Source organism: Elaeis guineensis, chromosome 4 (assembly GCF_000442705.2).
Source record: "Elaeis guineensis isolate ETL-2024a chromosome 4, EG11, whole genome shotgun sequence".
NCBI lineage: Eukaryota > Viridiplantae > Streptophyta > Magnoliopsida > Arecales > Arecaceae > Elaeis > Elaeis guineensis.
Genome location: NC_025996.2, coordinates 9,719,941 through 9,747,271, shown reverse-complemented (window position 1 = coordinate 9,747,271; position 27,331 = coordinate 9,719,941). Strand labels below are relative to the sequence as shown.

The following is a 27,331-nucleotide window of genomic DNA, read 5'->3' as shown; positions in this document are numbered from 1 at the left end:
ATGAACTTAGTTTTTTTTTTTCCTTCCCTTTTCTTCCATGAATCTTATGATTAATATTGGGTTTTAGGTTGTGATTTGTAAAATCGATAGCTAGCCATTTCGCCCTTGTTTTAGGTTGTGATTTGAAACAACCAGAAGTAGTAATCACCTTTAGTCCTTCACTTTTTGCGTCCAGCTTTTTTTCTAAGTTGTTAACTATATGATCAGATGCACAACTGCACTTCAACATTAGGATAACATTTTACGGATGCTCAGGGCACAGTAATCTGATTGTTTCGTCTATCCATACTCTTTGAGATCTACAAATCTAGCTTTCACAGTGCAAATGAGAATAGCTTTAGATATTAGCATTGATGTCAAAAATTTTTACGTAGTTTCCAAAATCAAAAAATAAATCATTGATTTGGTCGCTTAGATGAAACTATTAGTGGAAAATAAATTTATAATCGAGGATGTCCACGATGCTCCAAATAGATCTCATCCATGTGAAAACAAATGCTTGCATGTCATACTTTATTTTCAGAAAAAAGTCAATATCATACAAAGGTGCCAACAATATTGTTTCCATGGAAACTATGGATGTTAGATCAAGCACCCATATGAAAACAATTATATACGTAGATCATGTTTAGCCATGAATATATATCAAATTATATGTAAGTCCTTGAGTCGTAGGTTGGCTCACAATTTAGTTAGTTGTTTTTGATGAAATTATGTATTCGTGGATATGCGTTCGCGAGTTTTCTTTTTTGAATTAAGGTGCTGATATTTTAAATAAACTTACTTGATGTTTGATCTCAATATGGCTTAACTCAAGTGGTAATCAAGGTATTTGACAAAGGCTCATGCTCAACTCAACTCCGAGTAAAGATGAGTCAAGACAATTAAATTTAAAACGAGCCAAACCCGGCCCTCAATTTTAGACTTAATATTGATTTTCAGAAATGCTTGGTAGACCCGTGCTCGATTAGATATCATCTTACAAGTGATCTGTACCTAAAAAATTAAATGGACGAGCAGTTTTTTGGTAGGGTTTTTTATGATACTGCTCACCTTTATTACCACAAAAAGCCAACATGTATTAGTGTATGTGTAATTAGATGTTCATCCATTTTCTGTCTCACTCGTAGGTGTGTCTACCAAATGTCCTTAGCTTAGTTTAAAAGTTTTGCTTTGTTTTGTTCAAAAGATAAAAAAGAAAAAACAAAAAAATAACAGCCAAATGTTGGAGTGAACGAACCATCTCAACTTGCAACGCCAATTCTTCTCAGTCTTTTACAAGTGCTCATTGAGCCTCGATTTATGATAAAAATTCATTAACATTGCACAAAATAATATATTCTTCTTCAACTTTTTGCATTTTTGACGGCTCTCATTTATCGCTTGGTGTTCATTTACTAATATATTAAAATTAATTTAGATATTATCTGTATTCAATATTTTTTCTTACATATGTTACAATCAAATGTACTATTGCTAGTTGTCTCACTGTCACAACAGTTTTTATTTTTTTTTATTTTTTTTGATTATTTTATATATTTTATATATTCTAATTCTATTTTTATATTGTAATATATCTCGACTGCTATTTTTGATTTTAAGATTATTTTTGTATGCTACTTAAAAATAACTTGAGATTTTTATTATCACTGCAACCTAACTTCTTATTCGATGAAGTATTATTTTATCAAAAAAAGTAAATTTTTTTAAAAAAAAACTTTTTTATGAAGTAAAAAAAAAAAAAATCTTCTAATTGCATTACCATCCTCATGGGCCACACGTGCATCTCACGCGCTCAGCGCTCATTATCCGAGCGGCAGCGTTGGGCTGCGAAAGAGCATATCGCTGTAGCTAGTGCTTCAGATTCGGGTCCCCTCGCACCTCGTCTTCCCCCATGAAGCAGCCGATGGCGGATGAAGAGAAGCAGCGATCCCTCCTCCTCGAATCCGCCTCACGTTTTCCTCTCCCCTCTGGTTCGCACCATCTCAAACCCTAATCCGAATCTCTTTGTTAGCCCGCATAAAAAAGATCCCACCTTTCGCTTGCAGGGGCGAAGTTCTCGTACGGGACTGCCGGATTCCGGTCGGATGGCTCGATCCTGGCATCGACGGTTTTCCGGGCGGCGATAGTGGCGGTGCTGAGGTCGCTCAAGACCGGATCCGCCGTCGGCCTGATGATCACCGCCTCCCACAACCCCGTGGGCGACAACGGCGTCAAGATCGCCGACCCTGATGGCGGCATGATGACTCAGCAATGGGAGCCCTTCGCCGACGCCCTAGCCAACGCCCCCAACCCCGAGCATCTCCTCCAAGTTGGGCTTTTCTTTCCTTCCCATTCTCTTAGTCCCATTCGGATTTGATCTTGGCCTTGCCTGTGGAAAATTGATTTAGATTTCATTTAGTTTGTTCGTATTTGGATTCATCCAATGCCTGATTCAATCAATAGCTTTTGTAATCTATGTTGACTAGTAATGCTGTGGGATTAACTTTGATGTTAAAAGGGGGAAAAATAAGAAAAAGGATCTTCTTTGTTTCTTGTCTTGGTAGTTCTCTCCCCTTATTTCTATTCTATCTTGATCTTGCCGTTCTTAGTGGAGAATTTGGTCTAGATTTCAGATAGTTGGTTACTATTTGGAATGTATGCAGTGTCTGACTTAGTGGATTTCTTTGCCTTGCCCTCGTTTACGTTCCGTCTTTTTAGTGTTTTTTTTTTGGATATTTGTTTTAGATATCAGTTAGTTTGTCAGTATCTGAAACTTATGTGATGCCCACCTTGTGGTGGTTGCTAGCTTTGACCAGGGATGGCTCAACACATTTGGAGGCCTAAAGCTAAAAATTATTTTTTTCGTTTTCTCCTACGCTATCGCGAACATAACCTTTTATGATCTGCCACGTGTCCATGATCTCTGAAAAAAAAAAACCGACCGACACTACAGACCTTTCGTCTTCCACTGCTCCTTGCCATCGGTGACTATGATCGGCCGATCGGCTGTCGGCGACCGCTCAAGGCCTCCGATGAGCGGCGCCATTCATCGTCTCACTTGCGGACCGAGCGAAAAGGAGGGACCTGGCCACCTGGGGCAGGGACCTTCCGAAAAATGAAAAAAAAAAGAAATCGGTCTTCCAGATCCAGGACTAGGGGCAGAGGCCTTCGGTCCTTCGTCCTTGGAAGAGTTTGACGCGCGGCGTCGGTGGCCGGCGGTCCGGCGTAGTTCATCTTCTCGCAGGAGTGGCAGGACGAGCGGAGGGGGGACTTGGGGGCAGGGAGGGGCCTTCCGGCTTTCGGGAAACGAAAAAAAATCATCTCCGACGGCCCGACGCGCCGAGCGGGGGGGGGCGAGGGCTCTCCGAAAAACAAAAAAAAATAAAAAGATCTACCATCCCGTGACTCCCGTCCACCATTGCGCCGCTCGTGGAGACGTCTTCCTCGCCACCAGTGACCGGCCGGCGGCCGATCGCGCGGGCCGAGCGGGGCACTGGGGCTGCCTGGGGGCGGAGCCATGGAGGGAGCCAGGGAGGGTGAGGGGGAGGTAGCAGGGGTGGAGCGTGGAGTGGTGGAGGTGGAGGAGTCCGGAGCCGTCAGCCGTGGAGCGGCTGGAGCCGTGGCCAGTTGAGGCGGGGACCGCGGGGTGGATGCGTGGAGCTGTGGAGGCAGGGCGGGGTGGAGACATGAAGCGGCTGGAGCCGTGGCCCATGGAGGTGGGGTGGATGCATGGAGCTGTGGAGGCGGGGCGGGGTGGAGGCGTGGAGCCGCGGTGGAGTCTTGCCTTACCAGATTGGGGAGATCTTGCAGGGGTGGAGCGTGGAGGCGGAGGCGGGACTCGGGACTCGGGAGCGGGGGGCCTCCTGAGGGCGGAGGCCTAAGGCAAGGGCTTTGATGGCCTTGCCCTTCAGCCGCCCCTGGCTTTGACGATTCGTGAAAAGCTCTTTTTGTTCCATATTTGGTGATTTACTTCTGTGCTCTTTCATTTTTCTTAGGAAATTTCCAAATTGCCCCCGCACTGGATTTCGATGTTACTACTTTGATGATCTGAGATTTTTAAATAAAAAATTTGGACCAATAAACTTCATTATTAGCCTTGGAGATGGTGAAATATGTAGTCTGTAGATCTATTTTAGTGAGATTCTGAAATTCTATTATTCTTCTTAAATCTTCTCTTGCACAAATAAAAAGCCACTCACTTACTATTGTGTCCATCTAATGCAAGTGTTTTATATCGTCGCCTTTCCTTTTGGAGCAAGATTATAAGATTTTGTCTAAATACTTGAGATGACACAGACCCATCAAAATACCTGGATGGTTAGTGTTAAGTCCTGAACCTGCTTAGCTAAGGAAAATGACTAATAAACAGACTTGTCCATGTCTTCATTGATTAATCTGGAAAGATTGATGAGAGTTTATTTTTTTTAATAGTAGTAGTGCACCTCACTTGAATTTATGATTACTCAGATATTTCGGCTATCTCATAGTCCCTGCTTAAGTTACAAGCTAATGCTACTGACCTCAGCCTTTTTTTTTTTTTTTTTTCTTTTTTCCATTTGATTTTCAGTTGGTGATTCAGTTTTCAAAGGAGGAGAATATAACATTAGGAGGGGGGCAGTCTGCTGAGATATTATTGGGGAGAGACACGAGGCCTAGCGGTGAAGCTCTTCTTGAAGCTGCAAAGCAGGTAGTGATGCCTTTAGAAGTGATATAAATGTTCTGATTTATATTTACTGTCAAATGTAAAAAATAAATGCGATTCCTCTTTCTTCTGTTGAAGGGAATTAATGCTATAATTGGTGCTGTTGCAATCGACATGGGAATCTTAACAACCCCACAACTCCATTGGATGGTTAGGAGTAGGAATAAGGGAATGAAGGCATCTGAACCTGATTACTTTATGCAACTCTCAAGATCTTTTAAGTGAGTTTGAAAAGAATTTTTTTTTTCTTTTTCTTTTAAAAATCAGACATAAAGGAAAAAAATGATGCTCTATGTGTTTAAGATTCAAAATATTGGATGGCAGGTGTCTAATGGACTTGGTCCCTCATGAAAAAATAAAGGATCGGATGGATGCAAAACTTGTTGTGGATGGAGCCAATGGTGTTGGTGGAGAGAAGCTTGAAGAATTGAAGAAAATGATGTCAGGGTTGAAGATTTATGTGAGAAATTCCGGTAAGAAAGGAGAAGGGATACTTAACGAGAGATGTGGTGCTGATTATGTGCAGAAGGAGAAAGTTGTTCCATGTGGATTTGGCCTTGGTGATGTAGGAATAAGGTGCCTCCCATTTTCTTCACTTCATAAATTTGAAGCTTGATACATTGGGCTTGTATTTCATCTAATGCTAACTGCATAGGTTCATCTAGTGTTTCAGGTGTGCTAGTTTGGATGGTGATGCTGACAGGCTTGTTTATTTCTCTGTCTTATCACAAACTAGCGGTAGCATTGATCTTGTCGATGGAGATAAGATATTATCTCTCTTTGCTGTATTCATCAAGGAACAATTAAGTATTCTTAATCAGAAGGAAAATGAACTATGCAAAGAATTCCCAGCAAGACTTGGCATTGTTCAGACAGCATATGCGAATGGAGCATCAACAGATTACCTCAAGCAGCTGGGTCTGGAAGTAGTACTTGCTCCTACTGGTGTAAAATATCTGCATAAGAAAGCTTTAGAGTATGACATTGGAATATATTTTGAGGCAAATGGGCACGGAACTATTCTGTTCTCAGAAAATTTTATATCTAGATTGGAGGCTATGAACAATGAACTTGCCTCTGCATCTGCAGGTTTACTTACGAATTTATGGAACATATTTAGCCTACATGCCTAATATTTTAGGATAATATTAAAATTCAATTACTTTTGTTCTCAGGTACAGAGTGTCATAAGGCTGCTCTTAGATTGTTGGCAGTCAGTCAGTTGATCAATCAAGCGGTAGGAGATGCTCTTAGTGGGTTGCTTTTGGTGGAGGCTGTGCTGCAATATATGGGATGGTCAATCCAAAGGTGGAGTGAACTTTACAGTGACCTGCCCAGCAGACAGCTGAAAGTAAGTTGCTTATGTTGGTGCTTGTTTGGATGATGCTTTTTTTACATGACTTGCCTGAATACACTCAGTTGTAGATACATAGACTGAACTCCATTCTACTTAATATTGAAAACCTCAAAATTGATTAATAATATCCAACTGCCTTGCATTACAATTTTGCAAGCCAATGTCTACGAATTTATCATGTATTGCTTGTCTCTGGACAGAAAGATATCAGTCATGCTAGGTTTTCTGTGATTGTGGATGACAGTCCAAATTCAATAAGACAAAACTTGTCCGATTAGTAATTGTTTTTCTTACCTTTACAAGTTACTAATTTTATTAGTGATCTGTACACATATGTGTGAATTTTGATAAACTGAATGAAGCTTAACAATGAATCCCTTTTATTGAAACTAAAATATTGGTAATGAACAGTGCTTCAAAAATTTCCCCACTTTACCAGATAATAGATCAATTTGTTGCTATGCCTTCCATTTCTATTGGTTGTTAGACCCATCATTGTTTTGATATACCGGACACTTTTTCTGTTTGTTGGATGAAGTTGTCAGCTACTCTGCTTGTTGGCTGCATGATGGTTGAGATTATTGATATACTTCCCTTGCATGACATTTCGTTGTTGAGCAACTAAAATTCTTTTCTTTTTTATCTAGAGTGGCTAGAATGAACTCCATCAGTTACTTTCAACCAATGTTTGCAACACCATCTGTAATTTTAATACTGGCTAAGTTATCTATGTATTTCATATCCATATTTAGGATCCATCTAGATTTGATTGGATGGCTTTCTTCCTAGTTTCCTTCTGCTTTTGGTTTTGTTGTTTTGGTTGGGACTTTTTTTTTTTTTGAGGGGGTTGGGGGGGGGGTTGGTGTGATGGGGTTCATATTGTATTGTTGATTGAATATATGTTCATATATATATAAGTGAGAAGATGGTAGAAGATCAATTTTGATCTTGTATGGACATGGAATTTGCTGTTAGATTAAGTTGGTAAATTGAAGTGATTTAGTTATTAGCAGTCTTTAGGTACGGGATAAGGGTAGGATGTCTCTGATTATATTAAGGAGTTAAATTTTAACGAGGATTTAAATTGAGCTTATGATTGGTATAGAGTATTTTAGACTTTGAAGCTAAATTTGAAGGATTGTGACTCTGTTTTGAATCTACAGTTTTGATTTTGATTTTGAAGTTACTGCTTTTTGCAGACATATTGTTATCAACTAGTGAAGGGTAGCTTATTGCACAAGGCTCCTGCCTTACCCCTGCATGCGGAGGGGGTGTTTCCTTGTTTCGAACCCATGACCTCCGGAGGTCACAGTGGAGCAACCTTAGCTGTCCCTCACATATTATTATCTACTAATCCCTTACAGAAATATCCATACTTTTGATTTCTTTATGCTGATCTGAAGAATCTGTAATCTATACCACTACATGATCTGGAGATCTAGGTATTGGAGTGAAACGTCATTGTATATAGTGCCTAATATATACCAAACAAAAGTTGCTCTTCTTGTTAAACTATTCCTTACAGATTTAAACATGCAGAAATAGATTTCCATCTGTAAATTGTCTTGTGCCACATTCACATCAAAATAAATCAAGCATCATGCCTAAGAAATTGATCCTTCTATGGTGTTACAAATAAACTAAACCTGCAATTTTACCTTTGGTCCATGCCCTTTAATAAGAAGCCCATATATCTTATTAAAAATTTGAAGTTAGCTCAATCTTCTAAGCTCTTTGTCACCTACATTCTTTTTTCCTAAGGGTGCATCCACATCAAATTTGCCACACTTTCTCTGTATAAGATGTAATCAGATATTTTTATTATGTTTAGTAGGTTTCAGTAGGAGATTTTTTTTTTTTTTTTTTGACATTTCTGGGTTCCCTGATTTTTTGATTCTTTTTAACTCAGGTAAAAGTTGCAGATAGAAGTGCTGTTGTCACAGCAAATGCAGAAACACGGGTTGTGAAGCCATTGGGACTGCAAGAAGTGATAGACGCTGAGACTGGTAAGCATGTGCACGTCTGGAAAGTACCTCTGGTTTGGTTGCCTATATATCGATTGATTATTTTGTCTATCTTTAGATCTGATATGAAAATTCCTATCTAATTAGGATACTCTATCACTCATTTGACTAAAAATTAGGAGATTTTGATGATTAGTATCCTAAGCTTTGTTTAACAAATAAATCACACTTACGGATTTATGGCACTTTCTTTGGTGGAACTTGTTGCAGCCAAGCACAATCGAGGGCGATGTTTTATCCGACCATCTGGTACAGAGGATATAATACGTGTTTATGCTGAGGCATCCACACAGGAAGCTGCGGACAGTCTTGCCCACTTTGTGGTGCAACATGTTGACCACTTTCTTGGTTTTTCCAGTCCTCCCCAATTGGCTTGAACAGACAAATTTCCAAATTTTGGATATTTAGTTGATAGGTCATGGTAAGCATTTGCATTTTTTGTTGTAAACAATCTTCTTGTTGACTCAATCCTCTTGATATGGTTACCTCGAGAATTTCTTGAATTTAAGTACATGTATTCTACCATATGGTTGTCCAATGGTTTTCGATATTGATTAACTGGGTACCATTTTCCTTGTCCCTGCAGATGCATGCAGAAACATCAGCAAGCCCCTGAATGGTTACACACACACACCACATACATACATACATACATACAGATAAGATAACCATGATCATAACCATCAAAGTCTTTGTTTGTTTCAACATATTAAGGCCAGCTTTATGAAACTCCATTCCTTTGTCCTTTTTTAGGGGAGAGTAAGATGAATCCAAGTTTTACATTAACTTCTACATTCATCATGCAGAGGAACTTTTAAGGATTTATAGAAGATGTTTTTCATATCGTGATCAATGCTAGATTTAGTTTTGTTGTTTTTGCTGACAGGAAAGTAATGTAACCGCTTGATATCTAGTTGTTTCTGCATATTTTTGTTTGAATAGTCAATGACCAAATTATATTATTTTCTAGATGATCTAGGTTTAAATACTGGCAATATATATTGATGAAACATTCTGCCTTTTTCTGATACAAGCCATTTAATTTTAACCTGTTGAAATTACTGTGCAAATTTTGGCATATAAAACAAAAGAAAAATCAAGAAGAAATAAAACAATTATTTGAATTTTTTTCGTTTGAAAAAAGGAGAAAAAATAACCCTAGTGCTTTTTAATGTGGTCCTTAAAGAGTTGGTTAAGCTCTTCTGATGAAAAAATAAAACAGAATTTAACATTATGCAGAATATGCAATACAGCAAATACATAGCCATGATAATCACAAAGTTTACTTGACTAGTTTCTTGGGTTTGAATGCATGTTACATGTTATTCGTCAGTATTAAAAACATTAAGGATCATGTAACATGTAATGTGAGATTTATCAAACTGACCTCATGCACTCAGATGATGAGAGAAGTTAATAATAAGCAATATATTCAAATTTTTCTCACCACACTTGATGAGGTATATGTACGTTACGTTGGAGCCTTGCACTTATAGTGCTTCTTAAATACGTTGTTTTAGCTCTATGTTTTCACCAAGAACAAAAATATAACGAGTGTTGACAAGTTAGGAAAGCATATAAATTTTTTTCCAACATCTGCAAGATGATCTTGGTAGTTATAGGGGGAGAACAATTAAATTCCTGAAAAATGGATTTGCTGGATGTTTGATGGGCGTTCAGTGCTTTGCTGGCCCTCCAGATTGCAATCTTTGTCCCAATGGATTGAGATGGTAGGTAGTGCTTCTATTCCGGCATATTTGGTTGACAGTACTCCCCCTCCTCTCTCTACGTGATTGCACTTACATATTATCTGCACCCGCCTTTTCTGGATCTCGGAGGATATGATGGAGGTTTTCCTTACTAAAAGTGATCCTACTTTTATGCCTCAGGAGCTCTGCTTTATTCCAAAGCTAACCTCCTCCTCTGTCGGATGAGAAAGTTGGTGCGGTGCAATAAAATTAATACAGAGTGCATCACCCAACTATTTGGAGACGTAGTCCTCACTTTTTAAAATATATTTAATATCATATTTAATATCTATAATTTTTTTTATTTAAAATTTTAAATGACAAAAATATTTACTGTTCTGAAAAATTATGATATTTTTAGTTATATTATGATATCCTTCGCTTAAATTATGATTACTGCACACAGGAAGTCATAATTTTTTTTTAGAAGTATTAAGAGTAAAGAATATTTTCGTCATTATAAAAATTTATGAAAATGCTCCTTCATTATGATATCCTGTAGTCATTTTATGAACAGGAAGTCATAATTTATGATCATAAGATGTTATAATTTTTCAAAAAAGAGGAATATTTTGTCATTCAAAATTTCAAACGAAAAAAATGAAACTACATGCATTAAATGTGCATTAGAAAACAGTAGCTACGTGGCTCAATTAAATAGGACGGTGCATTTTTTTTAGACCGTATGCAGTGTACAAAGAATTACTCCTATCTAGATATATGAGGATTTTCTTTGGATGTGATAGGGGTGCAATCGAGCGGAGTCGAGTCGAATAGTTGAAGTTCGACTTGAGTCGATTCAAAATATTTGAGTTCAAAATCAGCTCGAGATTGATTGAGCCTTAATATCTTAAGCTCGAATTTGACTCGATAAAAAATAGATAAAATCGAGATCGATTCGATTTGATTCGAATATTAATCGAGTTATATTAGAATTCGAGTTTGAGCTCAAAATCGAGCTTTAACCTAATATATATATATATATATATATATAAATATATTATTAAAGATATATATAAACTCGGTTCGTGAGCTTTTGAGTCAAATATCTGGTACTCGAGCTCGTCTCGCAAAGCTACTCGAGCTCGACTCGACCGACATCGAGTTTGATAATAATCGAGTTGAATCAAGTCAAATTCGAGTCGAGCTCGAGTATCTTACGAGCAACTTGACTCGTTTATACATTTAATAAAAAGATGTTGATAGATTTTGTTGAGCCTTTTGGACTCTCATTAAGATTAAATTAGTAGAAAACAAGCTCGATCTAATAAAAGGATTTACCTAGAAAGCCTCTACCAAAGCTCTTGGTCGGAATTAATGTATGCTGTCAAGGCGCAGCTAGGAATTAATGGCTGGGAAGGCTAGTATTATATACATGTAACCATAGAGATAGATACAGGATGGGTATGGGTTGGCTAGGCTAGGAAAGCACATACCCATATCCATCTCGTGCTTTAGGATGGGGTGGGATGGATAGAGTTAAATGGGATGGGTTGAGAAAATCAAGATGGGTAAAGTTGTTATTTTATTTTATACAAATCAAACAAATAAAAGGATACAAAAGAAATCTTGATACTTAACATTAATAATAATATAAATAACAAATCAAAATATTATTCTTGAGGAGATCAGATATTTCTTAAACCAAGAAAGACAATCCACTGAACAATAAAAGGAAAGACTGTATAATGTAGTTTTTAAAATAATTGATCTTTCTTACGATCGATCATCATATTTTCTTCTCCATTGTCATAATAAATATCATAATCATCAAGCATTATATGTAATCAAGTCATGTTCGGTGCATGAATTGCTATTATTCACACCGCTTTGAATCCATTGCGGACTTTAGAATGAAAAAGCTGAAGATCCCATCAAGATTGGGAGGAGGGTTGTCCGATGAAACAAATTAAATTACCACCCTTATATAGCTAAAAAAATTTGATACCACTTTTCACTAAAAATAATGATTTTATGAAATTTATTATCTTTGGCATGCATCCAAATTATATAAAGTTAATTTCTTCTTTAGATTTTTTTTAATAATTGTATCTAATTTTTTTAAATAGATTTTTTTGTGCATTTCTATAAGTATATGCACAGAAAAAAAAAGGCTGTTTTGAAACTGAGTTATGGGGTATTGAGAAAATAGTTGGCCATGCACTATATCAATCACCTTCTTCTTCTTAAGTCGGTCATCAGGACGAGAGAAATTATATCCTACACCACCACATGCATCACGTTGGTATTATAGAAACAAATTGGGATAAGATAAACAGGGCAGCAATCCAAGAGGAGCACATGATGAATGGAGATGCGTCACCACGTGGTATAATTTATCCGGAGAGGAGCACATAATGAATGGGATCCGGTGCTTGTTTAATCAAGAAAAATCTTTGAACGAGTTTGAGTTGATCGCTTGATCTTGAAAAGTTTCATCAGGAAACGTCTGTGAACGTTTGAGTTGGTTGCTTGAAAATTTATACTTATGCAGATCCCTTATATCCGAAATTTAATCTCCTCAAATTTTGACAGTCCCTTGTATTCTCTGGTTTGATCTGATGACACCAGCAAAATTCGCGTTTCTCCCCGCTAAGCCCATCTAAAGGCATTCGCTGCCCGTCTAATATTGCAGGCTTTCACGTTCTCTAAAGAGCGTGGCCATGCCCAACATCCCAGGTCCCTCTGCGACTCCTCTCTTACCTTTTTCCGCCTCGCTGTCTCCAAATATATCTGATCCTGGCCCTTCTCTCTCTAAACCGTAACTCTCCTTCCTGCATCACAGCTTCAATCTTAGCCTTCTTGGTTCTCTTTTTTCTCTGTCTCTCTTTTTATCTGAGTGGTGAAGATAAACCAAACAACAACATCATCATCATAACCACCTCACCATTACCATATCGGTTCTTTAACTTTCATTCCACACGCCACGTCTACTTCATGAAGTCAAATGCTGTGAGTGTCGCAAACAATCCACATATGTAATGGATAGGGGTTGTATCTTTCGGCGAAAAAAAATTCTTTTTCCTTCACACGAAACTGTTGTTGGACCGCATAATGGTCGCTTCGACATCCATGCTGTCAGGTGAACGAGGGGTTTAGAGCATTTGAGAACCATGCGAGGTGCAATTTAATGGTTGATATGTAAAAGAAGATCAATCATTTTTTCTGCAAAAGATACCCAAACCCTATATAATAGAACTAATTTCTTCATATCTTAAACATATAGCAGTCCAAAGGGAAAAAAAGAAAAAAAACATAAAAAAACATATTATGGGCACTCTACATGTTAGGCAAAAGTTTATGATTCCTAATTTCACTGCAGTCCTTGACTCTTTATAAAGCAAAGAAAAGGAGATTAGACCATCTGTACACTCTAGTCATTTTGGCAGGCAGCAGCTATGAGCCCCTCAAAAGCATTGCATAGAGGAGCTCATTCCATGCATCAGGGACACCAGGGAGGCACCAGTGGCTGCAGTCCTGCAATGCTCCAGTCTTCCTCTGTGCCATCGGTTGCCGGTACACCGAAGGATGAGCATCCTTGCGGTAATCTGTCATTCTTGTGATATTAAGATAGAGAACAGGTGTTCTCATCTCTTCGATCACCGACTCGAGGATCTGCATCAGGGCCGGGTACTTTGCTCCGTGCTTGTCATTGGCAATTGGAAGGGTCTCTCCATTGCAGGTCCCACCTGAGCTCCACTGGCCGCCGCTGCAGACAACCTGATTTGAGCTTGTGTTCTCCAATTGTTGGATAGACTGGGATTGTTGATTGAATCACACTTGCCTGAAATGAGAGCTGGAGTAGCCCCGGAAGAAGACCCGAGTCTGTTTCGAGTCAATATGTGTGTCGACCCATCTGGCCCATGTCCTCATCGCCTTCCGGTAAGCCTCTGCTGCGCTCAGTTGGGGGTATACATGACCATCTTCCTCGTAGTAATTCTTCCTGCTAAAGTTTGGAAGTTAGCAAGACATGAAATTTATGTGCGAGGTGGGCTAAACGTTGCAAAGACCTCTTAAGGTCAGTTACATTCTCTTTTTGGGTCGTTGGTTTCTTTAACACCACTAAATGGTAATTATAGGGTGCAGCATTTATTTTTCAGTTACCCTGGAATTCAGCAAGTAATGGCCACATACAGAAACTGTTCTTAGAATTATTTGATTAGCCAGCTTCAATTTGGAGAGTTCAACCAATCACAGAGAGAGAGAGAGAGAGAGAGAGAGAGCATTAAGTACTGTATTAATTTTTAAGAAGTCTAGGAGTGCTATGACCTGAACTAATAATCTTTTTCCTTACTGCATGAAGGTCTCAGACATAAAGATCTGAAGGAACCAAATAAGCATAGTCAGATGAAGTTGCTTATATCTTTCCAAGCGAATTTATAAATCTAAAAGCTGTTGGAAATATTGATGCATTACCCTCTTGAGGTCTTCTCATGCGTCCACCAGTGCCCTGAGTTGAATACAATCACATCAGCATTCTGAAACTTAGAAGATGATTCCTCAATCAAATCGAGTCGAAGTGTCTCCCTCCTTTGTCCATTTGCATCCACTCTTGCCCATGGTTGCACGAGAAATGGTGATCGAAAGAACTCGACTGAACAGTTATAATCCTATACTTCCAAAAAACAGAAACAGATAAATCCAGTACTACATGACAATGTGCAATGCAATAAATCTTTCAACTTATAATCTCTATAATCACTATAGAATTATGAGCATGTGCATAAACATGCTTACAATGAACCTAACAGCGAAGGAATTATTGGTTCGAAACTCTGTTCTGCCGGCTATCTCGAATACTCGTTGCTTGCTTCGCAGAGAGTTTCTCAGGATGCAGAGCAGTGACTCCCACATATTCCGATTCAGCGAGTCGCCGGCAAACACCAGCCTCTTCCCCCTCAACAATTCCAGCATTCTCTTCCCTTCCAGCCTAAGACTATAAACCTCAAAGCTAGTGAGAAAAATTCAAACTATAGCAAAGAAAATTCATTCAAAATCTCTATCTTGACTTCAAGCAGGGCAATTACTAAGCAATTGAAACATAAGAGTAACTGCCCAAATGACAAATTCAGCAGTAAACCAAAGTTAAAACATTTTCACCGTCCATGTTAATCGGCATAATAACGAAACAGGCCCAATTGCTTAAAGAAAAATCAGTAGTACGTTTCTTTTGCCAGAATTCCATGCAAGAACTGTGAACAGTTCTGAAGACATTGCTTTCAGGAGCATAAAGAGAACCCAAGTCATATATATATATATATATGATTCACCAGAAGGAAGAAACCCACATTAATGAAATACTAACATGACAAAGAAACAAGGAACAAAATGACACCAATGCCAGGATTCAATGCAAGAAGTCAAGAAAATGGAGGGGGTTCCAGACCTTGGTATCCTGCAGCCCTTCGGCTGCCACCGGAGTTTCATGTAGTTCAAATCGGCACGACCATTGCCGAAGCAGTCGAAGGCATTGTCGACGAATGGACATGTCGCCGGCGGGTAACTCGGGCTCAAGTCATCTGCTACCCATCTCCCATCAAAGAGATCACAAGAGGCCAAGTCCCCATGCCCACCCTCCACCCAACTCCCTATGCTCCAGTTCTTGTTCTTGAGGAGGTTAGGGTCTTGAATGACGCCGGAGTGATTATTGGGAGCAGTAGTGCAATGGGTGTTGAGGGAAGTGGCAGAAGGGAGGAAAGTGGGAGAAGAATTAAGGTCTTTGGTGGCATTCTTGCCATTCTCACAGGTGTTAGAAGGAATAAAAGGTGGCGAACCTGCTGCGTCGGTGAGGACTCGGGGGCTTAACATCAAAGACTGAGGGTTGCGGCCGAGGAAGATGATGAAGGAGAAGAGAGCTAACAGTAGGCAGGATGTGAAGCAGGTTGCGATCCCAAACATGAAGGACTGGAAAAGAGGCTTGGGGACGTCTTTCAAGAGATTCTTGGAAGATGCCATGAGAAAGAGAGAGAGAGATCTTCTTCTTGATGTGTTATGAAGTTTGCCTCAAGGGAATTCTTGGCTTGCCCTGGCCGTTAAGGGAATTCTTGGCTTGCCCTGGCCGTTGGTGCTTCATTTGTCCTGCATCAGATTTAAAGGCTGTATTAACGACGTATATTAACACATGATTGGTCACTGCATTGGATGATATGAGAAACGAGAATTTGATGACAAAAAGAACAAATGGGAAAACCAGAAAACTTTTGGTAAAAACAATGTAATATAGTAATATTATATTACTACTATCTTGGATTTGTGTGGTGACTTAAGACCTTGACAAAAGAATGTCCTTTAATTACATCATAATCAATTACTGAAAATGTCTTTTACCTGCCAAAAAAAATTAGTGAGAATGTCAAATGGTTTCAAATTACTAGATGGATGGTTCTCCATGAGTTCTACAAGAAAAATTATACTCTCATGACCATCATTTTTATTATTATGGATAAGAGCTCGATCCGACACGTGAAGTATTATCCTCTAACCCATAGGTCTCATGATTTCATTCTTATTATTATGGACAAGGGCTTGGTCGACACGTGAGGTATTATTCTCTGATCCGTGGGCCTTATGATTTTGTCCTTCAAAAAATACTTCACATAAAAAAGATAATCCCTTTCTTATAAGGACGAGTCCTCCGAGGAGTTCTATAGTCAGTCGAGGCGGACCCCGACCCCTATTTGTGGCATCATTATTGTGGACAAAAGTTCGATCCGACACGTGAGGTATTGTCTTCTGACTCATAGGTCTCACGATTTTATCTTTCAAAAAGTTTCTCATATAGGAAAGATGATCTCTTTTGTATAAACACGAATCCTCCTTGACTCATAATCGATGTGAGACTATTGATGCCTTTCATATTATTAGAACCACAGCACTTATCATTATCAAATTTTTCTTGAATAGTATGCTTCTTAAAAATAATTTTTTTTATTTAATAACAGCAAAATTTATACATCAAGAAAGAAGCTCAGGATATTATCATAATTACAAATGTCATTGAATTGCAATGTACCTGGGGATAGTTTTTTGTAATCATCCATGTAATCATGTTACATACCAACGTTTAGTGTGACTAGAATAGTAGCTGTCACTTTGTTTAACCTTCATTTTTTTTGTTTGCCTTTTTTTTCTTTTTTGGGTAACCACTTGTATTTTTTTCTTTAGACTAAACAAGAGGCTTTGTTTGAGTTGACTTAAAAGTCCTGCAAAAAAAGATTTGAGAAGAAAATATGAGACATTCTAATTTTATGTTTAATTAAAGTTATGAGAGGATGGACGGATGGATGTGATTAGAAAAATAAATAGTTCCATCCACTGTTTGATTTAAAAAATTATACAAAGGATAGATAAAAAGAAAGGATTGCCCATTCATCTTGGCCTACTAATTTGGGAGGATGCAAAGAAGGATGGATAAAGCATGAAAAGATTGATTTCTATATTGATAAAATTATTTTTTATTAATTTTTTAACAAAACTATAATACTTCTTCATTTTTTCATTCATATTAATTATATATATATATTATTAATCATATACTATTAAAATTTATTACTAATTATTTTAATTTTAATATATAATTTTCATAATTTTAATTAAATAACTAAAATTATTTTTTATTTTCTATTTATATTTACTATTTTTTAATTAACTATTTGTATAACATTAATTAACTATTTAAATTAAATTATAAATTAACTAGCTATTTATATAATTAATATATAATTAATTTATTAATAACTAATTTATAAAATTATTTATTAAATTGAATAAAATTAAATACTTATATAATTTTTTATGTAATTATAAGTTTATATATTACTTCTTTAATATAAATAAGTATTATATAATGTTGATAATAATATTTTCTTCTTAAAGGATATTTCAATAAAGATGTTATATAAATATCATTCATTGTTCCTTTCATTCTTTTTATAACAAACAGAGGAGGAAATCATTTCCATCCATCTATCCATGTTTCATCAAACATGTAAGAGAATGGATGGATTTCCATCCATCTTTCTGATCTTCCGTCTATTCTTTTCTTCATCCATCTATCCTCTTTCATCCATTCTCTCTCACATCCATTCTTCCTCTTCTATATATTTTTTCTTCATTCCACATTCGTACCAAATAGAGAGTAAAGGGATTTTCTTATAGTGGTGGCAAGAATTGATCTAGCCCAAAAGCTTGGCCCTACATGACCTTGTTTGGGCTAGGTCTAGGTCGGGTGTTATTTAGCTGGGGTTTGGATTCTAGGACCTTTTGACCTTTATATGAGCCATATATAGATTAGCACTTTGATGCAACTCGAATTATTAAGGTAGAGTTTTATCCAGATTGGAATAATTTATATCTCATTGGATCATGAACCTGGACAAAAAATTTCTAATAATTTATAATACTAGTTACCTTTTTTATCACCTTGAAGTTGAATGATCAAGAATAGGATGGCAATTTATGAATGATCTATTTTAAGCATGTTTGGATTTGATATAAATATATGTGGATCATAAATAGATCAAATCATCTATTTATTAAATTAGTCATATTTAGATTTAAACCTTGGACCCATTAAATCCATTTTGACCCATGTAATAATTGGGCATGATGATCTATTTAATCTATTTAAAATTTATTTAATTTATTTATAACTTGCTTAACCTATTTCTAACCTGTTTAACCAATCCACTTAATTTGTTTAATCTATTCTTTGATCTGTTTAGTAAATAGGTTATATGAATTGGATCAAATTACTTATTTATAGGTCTAGTTAAGATATAAATTTTTATCTATTTAATAAACAAATCGGGTTCGAGTTGATGAATTTTTGATCCGAGCATCATTTGAATTGACCCATATATGATCCGACCCAATTCAATTGCCACCCTTAATCTAGAATTATGAGAATTAGGTTAGACATCAGATTGGGTTGATAAATGATTGAGCTTTGAAAAATAGACTAGATTAGGGTTCGAATGGTTTGCGTAGGTTCGTAGGCTTCAACCTATATGTGGATGGTTATGCGTTCGGGAGTCTTGACCTAGTATTAAGATAGGTTAAGTCCGGCCAAAGTTTTGAACATTATGTCTACCTGACCAGAGCCATTGCCACCTCTGCTGCATTGTTCACATCCCTTGCAAAAATAAAATAAGTGATGCTTTCTAATGTTCGAATAAATGGCCAACATATTCCACATAGTTGTGAGGTTAGCTTGTTTTATGTTCAAATAAATGGCCATTGCTAACTGCATTGTTTCGTGGACATGCCTTGCACGATTTTTCAGATTTACCATGCAAGAATATAATAATTGTTCCCAACAACCAGTGATTTTATTTTTCACACTAGTCTTATAGAAGGGATAGACCACGCTGGTTCACAATTCAATCTTAGCAAAGACTTAGCGGTGTGTACATTCTTTTTAACATTAGCCCCTTAAAGATCTTAATCTTGTCAGAAATGCAAATGAGAAGTGCATAAAAATTAAAGTTTGAGCATGTGAAAAACCTATGGAAAATGGATAGAAGATCAGGAGAAGTAATCACCGCCAAAGTTTCTTTATCACATTTTTAGGGGTAATGTTGCATATCTCAACCTTAGTGCATGCAATGTGGCTCAAGGGAACTGGTGATAGGGTACATAGTGGGGTTGTTGTACATAGTACCAAACCCCTTTAAGCCTGATATTTGGAGCGTTTTCTTTTGCCACCAGGTTGGCAAAAGCACTAGTGTAATAATTAGAGTCACATAAAAGGGGGATCCTACTTCAATATCCAAAATGCTAAAATATTAAATCTGTAAAGGTAATATTCGCCAGAAAATGTTTGAGAAAAAAAAAAAAAAGGAATACAGAGGGTGTGTCTCTTCAAAACAATAATTCAAATCTAGGGTGCAGTTGAAACGAGAGGGTTTTCATTATAATAATAAGAAGCTATATCTTCACTAGTATTGGTTTCCGTTTATTTTCAACTTTCCATATATTTTGAAAATACTTGGTGTTGCAGTCAACTCCCCATTGCCTATCATCGAGAACCAACACCTGTGAGACAACATCCGCACTGACTGGATTTGTATCCAATGGAGACCCTCCGATACTTAAGTTAGAGAGAGAAGTTGGTGAACAGTAGATATCAATATTCAGAATAGCAGAGTTTTGATCAGAAATGGCTTACCAGTCTTATTTTTCTTACCCTCTTTTATAGACAAAATTCTTGTAACCGTCGGATGTGGTCCCGTATTTTATGGCGCTAAATCATCGGGCCATAATTACATAGTGGGTCATTAATTTTTCAATTATGGTGCCGTGATGTGCGGCCAGTAATCGTTCATGATGGTTAAAGCATATTGAGCAGATTAGCCGACTGTATGTCGGTAGTAGGCACGATCGTGAGTTGGTGATTCTGCTGTATCATCAGTCATCGACTGTAAGTCGGTGACATTTGTTCAATCGGTTGATGAAGAGTTGGAGTCGTCAGTTTGGCAGATGCTCCGTCGAAGTTGTGCATTTCGATCGGTTGGCTATTATCGAGTCGGAGTCGATCAGTCGGAGTCATACGTTCGATCGGTCGGCTATTGCCGAGTCGAGATCATGAAGATCAAAGTCGGGGTCGGTGGGTTTATCCCAACAGTTGCCCCCCACTCTCAAGTCTTAAGTAATCCAACATGTAAATTATCACGTGGTTTATCACATTAGACGAAAAGAGTTCTATCACATCGAGCTCCGATTTTAACGATATTTTCTTCAAGATACGGATGATCGGTTATTTTATCATATTGACAGGTACAGTCATTAGTTATACTGATCGAACGATTCGATATCAGTTGTTAGTGTCAGACGTCGTTTCGGAAAGTCGATTTGGCATCAAATAATATGATTCTGACAAGTAGATCTGTTTTACATATCCGGATATTATTGGGTCGGAATTGTTCATACGGATAGGGGTGACGTGGTTTAATCTGAAATAGGTGCATCGAACCATCCAACCAATAATCAGTCCAGATATTGCCACATGTCGTCATCTGGTGGATCTTCAATTTGACCACTGTCATCACGACCGTTGAGAGATCCTATATATATATATGGTCGCTCTCAGCCAAATTTTTATTTTTCACTGTCTTTGGCGGTGCTGGAACTCTGTCGGGTTGTTGCTTCAACGCCCAAGGTTATCGCTCCCAGCTTTCAGATCAATTTTATCTTTCTTTCGAGTCATTTCTTCTTTCTTCTAAAGTCTTCTATCTTCTTTAGAGTAATTCTCATGGCTAGGGCTTCTCCTTCTCGGGAAGATCGATCGAAGAATCCAACTGATGAGTCCCAGTCGAGTCCAGATGTGGAGTCCTCTTCACTTTCGGGATCGAATATCAAACGGCTTCGGGAGTAGTTTTGTATCTCGGAGCAGTTTCAACTTTTCGCCCCTAGAGCCAATGGTCGGGTGAATAACCTACCTTCGGATCAGGTGGCCTTCTATGTCGAAGATCTTCGAGCGGATCTTCGATTTTCAATTCTGAAGTTTGTCTGAAATATTTTGGATTATTACGGACTTTGTCCGACTCAGTTGTCACCGAACTCGGTCCGGCTGATAATTAGCTTTGCTTTGCTATATCGGATGTTGCCGATTATGCCCCGTCTTTCTCTTTTTCGAGCCTTCTTTATCCTCCGACCTCATCCGAAGGCCCAAGAGTGGTGGTTCTTCAACTTCTGAAAAGATCTTTCCTTTATCACTGATCTTCCATCGTCCATTCATGGATGGAAAAATTAGTTTTTCTTTGCTTCTTCTTCGTTTCCTTGGGGTTTTCCTTCTCGTTGGGACAATCTTCGTACTGGCCCAACGACAACAGTCGGGTAGAGGTCGACGATCAGGAGGACTTTCACCGGCTGAAGGACATGTCGGTGCCGAAGCAGAAAGAGTTTGTAACCGAATAGGCCCTTTATGACACCGGTCTTAGTTCGATTTCTCATCTAGGTATAGTATAGCTGGTCAGTTGTTTCTGATTTTTCTTTTACTTGCTGAATTGTACTGATCTCTATTGTACTTGCAGCCATGCAGCAAAAGGTGCGGGTGTCGAGTACCGATATTTGTCAGCACATTGCCAAGAAGAGGGTAGTATCTGAAGTCAGGCCTTCACGACCGTCGAAGAGGCATCGAGCATCAGCTTCAGTCGGTGCTTCTACGTCGGCAGTGAAACCTGATACCCCATGGATATGGGTTCCTGAATCTGTTCTGGCATTGTCGGCTCCGACAGTGCTCCCTGCTGCACCGTCTGAGGAGAGGACGACAAGGGGGGCTACCGAAACAACATCGGTAGTCCCGCAACTTGAGGAGGTTCGGGCTGAGGCAAGAGAGCCTGAACAATCAACGGCTGTGCCAGTTGCTCCTTCAGTCGGGGCACAGTCAAGCTCAAGGTTCCCCTCGCTTTCATACGTGGGGCCGTCGATAACAGACCGGGGGAAAGCACCAGTGGTGTCGGCGGATGATGCATTATCGGAGGGTCACGCGGTGCACTTCGACCTCTAAATGCCCGTCGATGAATTGACCTTGGCTAATTCTGTACTAGCCAAGCGACTGTGCCAGGCGACTCTCCTTCCGGCCGATCGAGAGTGTCGGAGGAAACGGTCGGTGGTTGAAATATTTTTAACCTTTTATCCGACCATCATCGGGGTAAGTCTCTTTGATAAACTTTCTTTCTTCTTTTCTTTTCTCTTCTTCTGACTTTTGCTTTCGGCGCCAGTCAGAAGCTCCTTTATCTGCGTGCATGTATTTGTATGCATGCTCTAGAAGTTTAGCATAAGTCCGAGGGAGAGTTTTGTCCAAAGAATATATAAATCAAGATCTCCTCAGATCTCTTTTCATGGTTGAGATAGTCATATTTTTATTGAGATCTTTGACCTCAAGCGTGGTTGCATTAAAGCGAGCTACGAAATCCCAAAGTGTTTCAATCTCTTCTTGTTTAATCGAGAAGAAATTATCAGAAGTGCGTGGCAGCCTTCGACTGATGCTAAAGTGAGCTACGAAAGAATGTTCTAACTGTCCAAAAAAATATATGCTTCCCGGCTGAAGCTCGGAGTACCAGGCTCGAGCAGCTTTCCGAAGAGTTGCCGAAAAATCGAGATGGGATCGGTTGGTCCAAGATGTGCCGAGAAAGCGGCTGGACGGTGTGGAAGTCGCAGTCGTTGGAGGACTTCCGACCTTCCACTTGAAGCTGAGTAAGTTGGCGATTGATCTTTTGAAATTTACATTCGTAATCATCAAGTCACCGTTGGAAAACTCCAGGGGTAGAACCCCCGATGAGTTAGAGGAGAAAGCAGACGGTGTTTGCGGTCACTTTTCCTTCCTTGCTCGATCCAATTGAGAAGGAGAGAGACGCCGTGAATGGTGGGTGGCATGTCGAGAGTGCCGCGAGTACCACTACTCATCCTGATGAGAGAGCCGAGATGGTTGCTCTGGTGAAGGAGATTGTGATCGCCATGGATGACGGCGGCTGTGCCTGGATGGCACCGATTGTGCCACCGGTTACTCCGTCGGTGGCTGTGGTGGCTGAGTCTGCTGCTGCTGGAGGCTTCTAACCACCTTTGTAAGAACAGTCATCTGCTGCACAAATGCAGCGATCTGGACATCCGTGGTGACCACTGGACGTGAGGAATTAGGCTCTGCTTCTGAAAGAGGGGGAGGAAGCTCTTCCCGACAGAAAAAGTGTCTCACCGATCCGGTTGCAGTCGAATGTTGGGCTCTAGTTTTCGTCAAAGTGAATATTGTCTCTCTTCTTTCCTACCTGGTGCGTCAATCTGTTGCGGCCAACTCTCCGTCGTCTGTGATCGGAAACGAACACCTGCAAGACAACGTCCGCACTGACGGATTTGTGTCCGACGGGGACCCTCCGATACTTAAGTTAGAGAGGAAAGTTGGTGAATAGTAAATGTCAATATTCAGAGTAGCAGAGTTTTGGCCAAAAGTGGCTTACCAGCTCTGTTTTTTTTACCTCCTTTTATAGACAAGGTTCTTGTAACCGTCGGATGTAGTCCCTTGTTTTATGACGCTAAATCATCGGGCCATAATCACGTAGTAGATCATTAATTTTTTAATTATGGCACTGTGATGTGCGGTCGGTAACCGTTCGTGACGGTTAAAGCATATTGAGCAGATTAGCCGACTGTATGTTGGTAGTAGGCACGGTCATGAGTTGGTGATTCTGCTGTATCATCGGTCATCGATCATAAGTCGATGATATTTGTTCAATCGATTGATGAAGAGTCGGAGTCATCAGTTCGGTAGATGCTCCGTCGAAATTGTGCGTTCGGTCGATCGGCTATTGTCGAGTTGAGATCGTGGAGACCAAAGTCAGGGTCGATGGGTTTACCCCAACACCTGGTATTTTCCAATTTCATGGAAATCAAACTAGGTTGTGAATCCATGCACTAGTCGTGTAAGCACTTTTTGCTCTCACTTGACATTTTATGTAATACTTTACTCACATATACACATATATGCATTTGTGAAATATCTTTATACATTGCTACAAATATAATATAAATTGTATTAAAATTTATCCATGTTAAAAGCTGGTCGGTCCAAGCTTGGCTAGAGGAATGACTCGGCCCACCACCACCGAGCCTGATCATTCCAAGCAGGGCTCGTCAAATTGCACCTAAAGCCAATGACAACAGCCATGGGGCCTTGCTCAGCCTCCTGTACTCTAATCAAAAGTTGCTCTTCATAATAATAATTACAACAGAGGAACTGCTATAACAAGCCTTCTCCAAGCCACTTAACACTTCCCTAAATCTAAAACTCCTAAATTCCGTGATTCTAACTTGTTGCAAACCAATTATAAACCCTAACAGGCCAGTCTATGGTACTTGTCTGTCATCGAAGCTACCAATTTTTCTGAAGACCGATAGCATGCTGACATGAAGGGCAGATAGTTAGCATCGTCGGTTGCATGAAGTGATAAACATTTTGGATTGGAGATTCGAAAGATTTGAGCTCCTGAATCTCCTTATGGAGCCTTCGGTTCTCTTCGGTTAGATACTCACGCCATTGTTTCAAGTATTCATAGTCCACCTCAGTCTGCTTGAGCTTTGTTCTGAATCGGAGGCAGCATGACAATAGAGAAACTGAGTGACTAGATGATTAAGAAGTTAAAATTTTAAGACAACGATTAGATTATGATCAACACAGCAGCAGAGCGCAATACGATACCGGGCTCTTCGGTTTTGAAACCACACTTCTACTTGCCGAGGCCGGAGATTTAGCCTCCTAGCTATTGCAAGCTTTTGTTTCTGCAATCATGAAATCCTGTCAGCTTTCAAGATAACTAGGTGACAATTTGAAAGTGCACTTACATGATCATGCTGGTGTATCATATGTAACATTCTGGATTTTAGTCAGAAAGTCTGAAGGGATGATTTGGATGAATGACAACCGCTACTACCACAATTAGCCTTGCTTATTAAGCATAATGATTAAGCGTATGACTCTACTTTTCTAACGGGTCAGAAGTTAAAATGTAACATGGATCCTGGCTGGCCCTTCAGGTATTGCTCTGTAAAATGATTGCCTTAAGAGTAGCCTTCCTGTTGAGTGAGACAAGAAAACTTGTCAATATCTGTTAGTTATTTGAAGTCATGGAACTGGGGAACAACCTTGCTTGACCTTCCAAAGTATGGGGTGAACAAAATGGTAGAGGGTGAGATTAATATAGCAAAATCTGCTATCTATAGGACTTGAATTAAAGACACAGCCAAATCCAATCTTTGATAAAAGCAATCTAAGGATAGATATTTGTGAGGATATCATGTTATGTAAGTACCATGTTATCATAATATGGCAACAATAGCATGATCTTTCAACTGACATAACCAACTCATATGCGATACCTTCTGCATTTTATTAATTATCATAGTTCTCTCCAGATATCTGAAGATTGGGGGAGGTGGAGATTGGGGGTGAAAGAGAGATGTGAACATGCCTGATCCAGGGAGAGGAAAGAAGCACCAACTAGTGAATACCAGAAAGAAGATTTTTGTTATATATTTCGGAAGGACATCCAAGAAACTCATTTCTCTGCTCATGAAACGAATCCCATGGGTTAGCCCATTTATTCTCAATAAAAGGAAAATCAAGGAAAAAGAGATCAGAAATGTTTTCAAACTTCCAATCCAATCTCCAAACTAAACCAACAAAACAGGGGAAAAATAAGGGGGGGAGGAGGAGGAGGAAGAAGAAGAAGAAGAAGAAGAGCCAAATGAAGTTGCAGAATATATAGTATTTTCTAATGCATATCTCAATGAAACCAACCGGATTGAGGGTGGTGTGCTCCTTAAACCTCTCTTCCAGATAAGAAGACTGTTCTTTGGATAGCCTTAGCTTCTTTCCACCTTTGCCTCCCTCACCTTTACCACCATTACGACATTGCTCGAAACCTCTCTCTGCAGTCATGCTGTGAGAAGTTGAAGATGAGGGCTTCATATCATCACAAGTATCATCTGCATCTCTAGTGGCCTCCTTCACATTGAGGCCTCGTCGAGATTTGGCTTCATCAATATTCCCTTCTTCATTTATATCCAAAAACAAACAAAGAATCATCTCTCAGCAAGTATCAGAAAGCAGTATACTCGATCTTTTCTTCGATATTACAAGCTTAATATATGAAAGTAGATACCTACCTAAGTCGGTCTCGGCAAGCCATGAGATCTTCAATTCGAGTTGGAGGGAGGGGTGGATCATCAGTGCCCCTCCATCTTTGTCCATCAAGTTAGGCTCTTGCCTGCTGGCCCTGCTTTGTTTACTACTGCTACAGTCACCATTACAGGCCGACGAAGCTACCTCCATAACTCAAAATCTCATATGAAGACACAAGGAAATGAGTAGGAACGGAATTTTATATAGAAGTGGGGAGTATCTGGTGGTGAGGGATGGGACTCAGATGGCGATAGGCATGAGTGCAAGACTGCAAGTTCAAGGAGGGGCACGACTAGGAAAGTGATGAGAAAATTCCCACCTTGTCTTCATCACAAAGGGTCCTTTACATTGCTACAAGCAAAGGAAAGAGATGGCATTGATTGCTTTCATACTACCACTCTTCCAATAATTTGCCTGGGCACCAGCTGCCCCTTAAGGCTCTTAGGATCTCACTTTTCAATTTTCTTTTTTTTTTTTTTTTCTTTTTCTAAATTGGGTTAACACTTTCAAGCTTCAGGCGTAAGTCATGTTTGCCCGTGCTGGCTTGTTGGTCCTACCATATCTAAGCTAAGCCTCACTGCGCACAGAAGTATGCCACATGTATAAGAAACTTGAAGCAGTAGGAATTTTATATTCAGCAACTTCTTGTGTTCCAACTCATGTAAATTGTGTGAGGAGGCAATTATTGACCATGTGAGTGCCAATTTCGGAGACCAAGCATATATGTCCGTGATTGTACTTGCACCTTTATTTGAGGGCCATGCAGTAGGTCGTAGACCATGGATCTAGCTACTTCATGAGATAGCATTAGAATACTGAAATCATATGCATGCGTTTATGACGTGT

At 39.1% G+C, this 27,331-nt stretch overlaps 3 protein-coding genes across 5 annotated transcripts; 1 reads left to right on the top strand and 2 right to left on the bottom strand.

Moving 5' to 3' along the window:
• The first annotated feature begins 1,815 nt into the window (after positions 1-1,815).
• Positions 1,816-9,036, top strand: LOC105037237 (phosphoacetylglucosamine mutase). Of its 3 annotated transcripts, XM_073255478.1 has the most exons (10): positions 1,816-1,973; positions 2,049-2,311; positions 4,550-4,669; positions 4,763-4,905; positions 5,009-5,260; positions 5,358-5,773; positions 5,860-6,035; positions 7,951-8,047; positions 8,276-8,486; positions 8,652-9,036. In XM_073255478.1, the coding sequence occupies exons 1-9, from the start codon at positions 1,895-1,897 to the stop codon at positions 8,440-8,442; spliced, it is 1,713 nt and encodes a 570-aa protein (XP_073111579.1). In that variant the 5' UTR covers positions 1,816-1,894; the 3' UTR covers positions 8,443-8,486; positions 8,652-9,036. The 3 variants fall into 3 exon arrangements, with proteins under 3 accessions (XP_073111579.1, XP_073111580.1, XP_073111578.1); XM_073255479.1 differs by lacking the exon at positions 8,652-9,036 and having other exon boundaries at positions 5,421-5,773; positions 8,276-8,613; XM_073255477.1 differs by lacking the exon at positions 8,652-9,036 and having other exon boundaries at positions 8,276-8,613.
• A 4,097-nt stretch (positions 9,037-13,133) lies between these two features.
• Positions 13,134-15,768, bottom strand: LOC105044103 (protein trichome birefringence-like 4). Its single transcript, XM_010921899.4, has 5 exons — positions 15,200-15,768; positions 14,551-14,743; positions 14,230-14,423; positions 13,598-13,756; positions 13,134-13,522 (listed from the first exon to the last, which is right to left on the bottom strand). Exons 1-5 carry the CDS (start codon positions 15,766-15,768, stop codon positions 13,210-13,212), a joined length of 1,428 nt encoding a protein of 475 aa, XP_010920201.2. The 3' UTR covers positions 13,134-13,209.
• An 8,696-nt stretch (positions 15,769-24,464) lies between these two features.
• On the bottom strand, positions 24,465-26,810 carry LOC105043998 (homeobox-leucine zipper protein HAT2). Its single transcript, XM_010921761.3, has 4 exons — positions 26,470-26,810; positions 26,102-26,355; positions 25,004-25,083; positions 24,465-24,887 (listed from the first exon to the last, which is right to left on the bottom strand). Exons 1-4 carry the CDS (start codon positions 26,633-26,635, stop codon positions 24,677-24,679), a joined length of 711 nt encoding a protein of 236 aa, XP_010920063.1. The 5' UTR covers positions 26,636-26,810; the 3' UTR covers positions 24,465-24,676.
• Between the last annotated feature and the right edge of the window lie 521 nt (positions 26,811-27,331).